We start from the raw sequence: 2,319 nt of genomic DNA on the forward strand, positions 1-2,319 counted from the left end.
AGGAGGAGGGTGAGGAGGCAGGAGACTTGTTGGTGAGGTGGGGCTGCTGCAGGGGGGTCGGGACCCTAGAGGGCCCTCCCTGCAAACTCTTCATCTGAGGAGCTGTGAACTGGCCTGGGTTGCTCATCTGAGGAAAGTTTGTATGGGCTTGTGAAGCTTGCTGGCTGCCAAAGGGATATGGAGGGGGAGGGTGGGAAGGTGTCTGTACCGTGGCTAAGGATGGTCTTGCCTGGAGTTGCTGTTGCATTGGGCCAGGCAAGGGAGCCTTCTTCCACCCTTGATTTGCAGTCATTGTGCCCAGAGAACTCTGGGCTGGAGGAGGCTGAAGGGCTCCGGAAGGCAGCTGGTTCCAGCCTGGAGGAACAGGCACCTGAGTTGGGGCAGTAAACTGGGGTCGAATGCCCTGTGGCTGTTGCTGCTGATGTTGCTGTGGGGGTCTTGCCTGCAGCTGTTGCTGCTGTTGCTGCTGCTGCTGTTGCTGCTGCTGCTGCTGTTGCAGCTGGGGAAAACTGGCTGGGTTTATTTGTCTGTTCACAGGGACGGGCTGCATTGGGTGGTGCGGGGGCGCTAAAGATCCTGAGGGATGACTTTGTTGCTGTATATGGAGCCCAGAGAGGAGTGGATCCATTGCATCTGTTTAAAGATAGTCAACAAAGCAATAATTAACTTACTGCAACCTAGATTCTAGAGCAATCCTAGAGTCTTGGCAATTCTGCAAAAACAGAGTAAAATCTTCTGGTATCATTTAATGTTTGTGAGCATTTACTATAATGCAAAACAACTATTGAGATGAGAGAAAGACTGAATCTTGTCTATAAAGAGCGTATGATTCTAAAGTGGATGTAAGAGCCAGGCAAACTATGCAGAGCCGTATTCTCCAAAGCATATTCTGAGGAACTATGTTCATTAGTATTAGAAGAAAACAAAACAAAAAATAAAGTCAATCAAGGTTTGGGAGACACTGGACCTAACAGCCTTAGACAGGTTTCTTCACTCTAGGACTTTCAGTGCTTCCAACATGTTACTTTAGGATCTCTGGGAGGGAGGATCTAGTAGGACTCATTAACCAAATTTACTTCACTACAGAATTCTTGGTTATGGAGGAGCAGGATTAAGTAGGCCATGGAATACATTTTTAGGAATGTTGGGGTATAACTGATAAGAATGGTGAGAAACTCTGAGAAGAAATTTTGAAAAGGAAATAATGACTTCCAGCTTGAAGAAACTAGGGCAGATTTTATATAGAAAACAGCCTTTAAGCTGGGCAGTGAGAAATCTGGCATCAGAGAGAGAGCTGAATTCTATGATGCTCTGTGCGGGGAGTGCAGCCTCTTCAATTCTCAAAGGTTGGAGGTCAATACCTGACTGAGAAGCAGGGCGAGGAGTCCTGGGCTGCAGTTCTGAATTGGGGCCTGGTGCCATCATGGAAGATGACACGTTTCCACCCTGGGGTATCATAACAGTGGCAGGGCTGGTCATCCTTATTAATCCTAGAGAAAAAAAAAAAAATCTCTAGAATAGAGTACTGGAATTGACACAATGTTTGTTTTTAATGAAATATTTCAAAGATGTAAAAAGGTATAGAAAATTTTTATACCACCATCTACCTTATTTAAATGTAAACACTCTATCCTGCCTGCTTCATATATATATACAAATATATATAAGAAGCCTCCTACTCCTTCCCAATCTCATTCCATTCCCTCTTTCTTATCTTACATCTGGGATTAACAGTTTCAAGTTTTTATCTTTTCTACATATATAAACTGAAATATATTTTTTGAATGCTTTTAATCTTTGTATAATTGACACCGTTTGATATGTATTGTTCAATTTTCCTTTTGACTTAATACTATTTTTTTGAGATTCACCCATCCTGACTATAATAGTGCCCCATTTTATGGAGTCAATATATCCATTCGCCTGCTGATGAACAGTAACTTTTTCATCCTTAGAATTCTGCAATGGCATGTATTTGTCCTGTATTCCATAGACATGTAAGAGTCTCTTTAGACTACATACTTAAAATCGATAGGTTTTAAAGTATGTTGCTGCTGCTGCTGCTAAGTCGATTCAGTCGTGTCTGACTCTGTGCGACCCCATAGACGGCAGCCCACCAGGCTCCCCTGTCCCTGGGATTCTCCAGGCAAGAACACTGGAGTGGGTTGCCATTTCCTTCTCCAATGCATGAAAGTGAAAAGTGAAAGGGAAGTCGCTCGGTCGTGTCCAACTCTTAGCGACCCCATGGACTGCAGCCCACCAGGCTCCTCCGTCCATGGGATTTTCCAGGCAAGAGTACTGGAGTGGGGTGCCATTGCC

At 44.5% G+C, this 2,319-nt stretch overlaps 1 protein-coding gene across 5 annotated transcripts in view; it reads right to left on the reverse strand.

The window, feature by feature from the left end:
* NCOA6 (nuclear receptor coactivator 6) overlaps positions 1 to 2,319 on the reverse strand; it is an 84,217-nt gene that overhangs the window by 33,427 nt on the left and 48,471 nt on the right. For all 5 annotated transcript variants that reach the window (XM_010854882.1, XM_010854881.1, XM_010854884.1 and 2 more), the window contains 2 exons: positions 1,362 to 1,490; positions 11 to 633 (listed from right to left, as the gene is read on the reverse strand). In XM_010854882.1, coding sequence (XP_010853184.1) covers positions 11 to 633; positions 1,362 to 1,490 — 752 coding nt within the window. The remainder of the gene's footprint in view (positions 1 to 10; positions 634 to 1,361; positions 1,491 to 2,319) is intronic.

The sequence above is a fragment of the Bison bison genome, unplaced genomic scaffold (genome assembly GCF_000754665.1).
Source record: "Bison bison bison isolate TAMUID 2011002044 unplaced genomic scaffold, Bison_UMD1.0 scf7180017864352, whole genome shotgun sequence".
NCBI classification, from domain to species: Eukaryota; Metazoa; Chordata; class Mammalia; order Artiodactyla; family Bovidae; genus Bison; species Bison bison.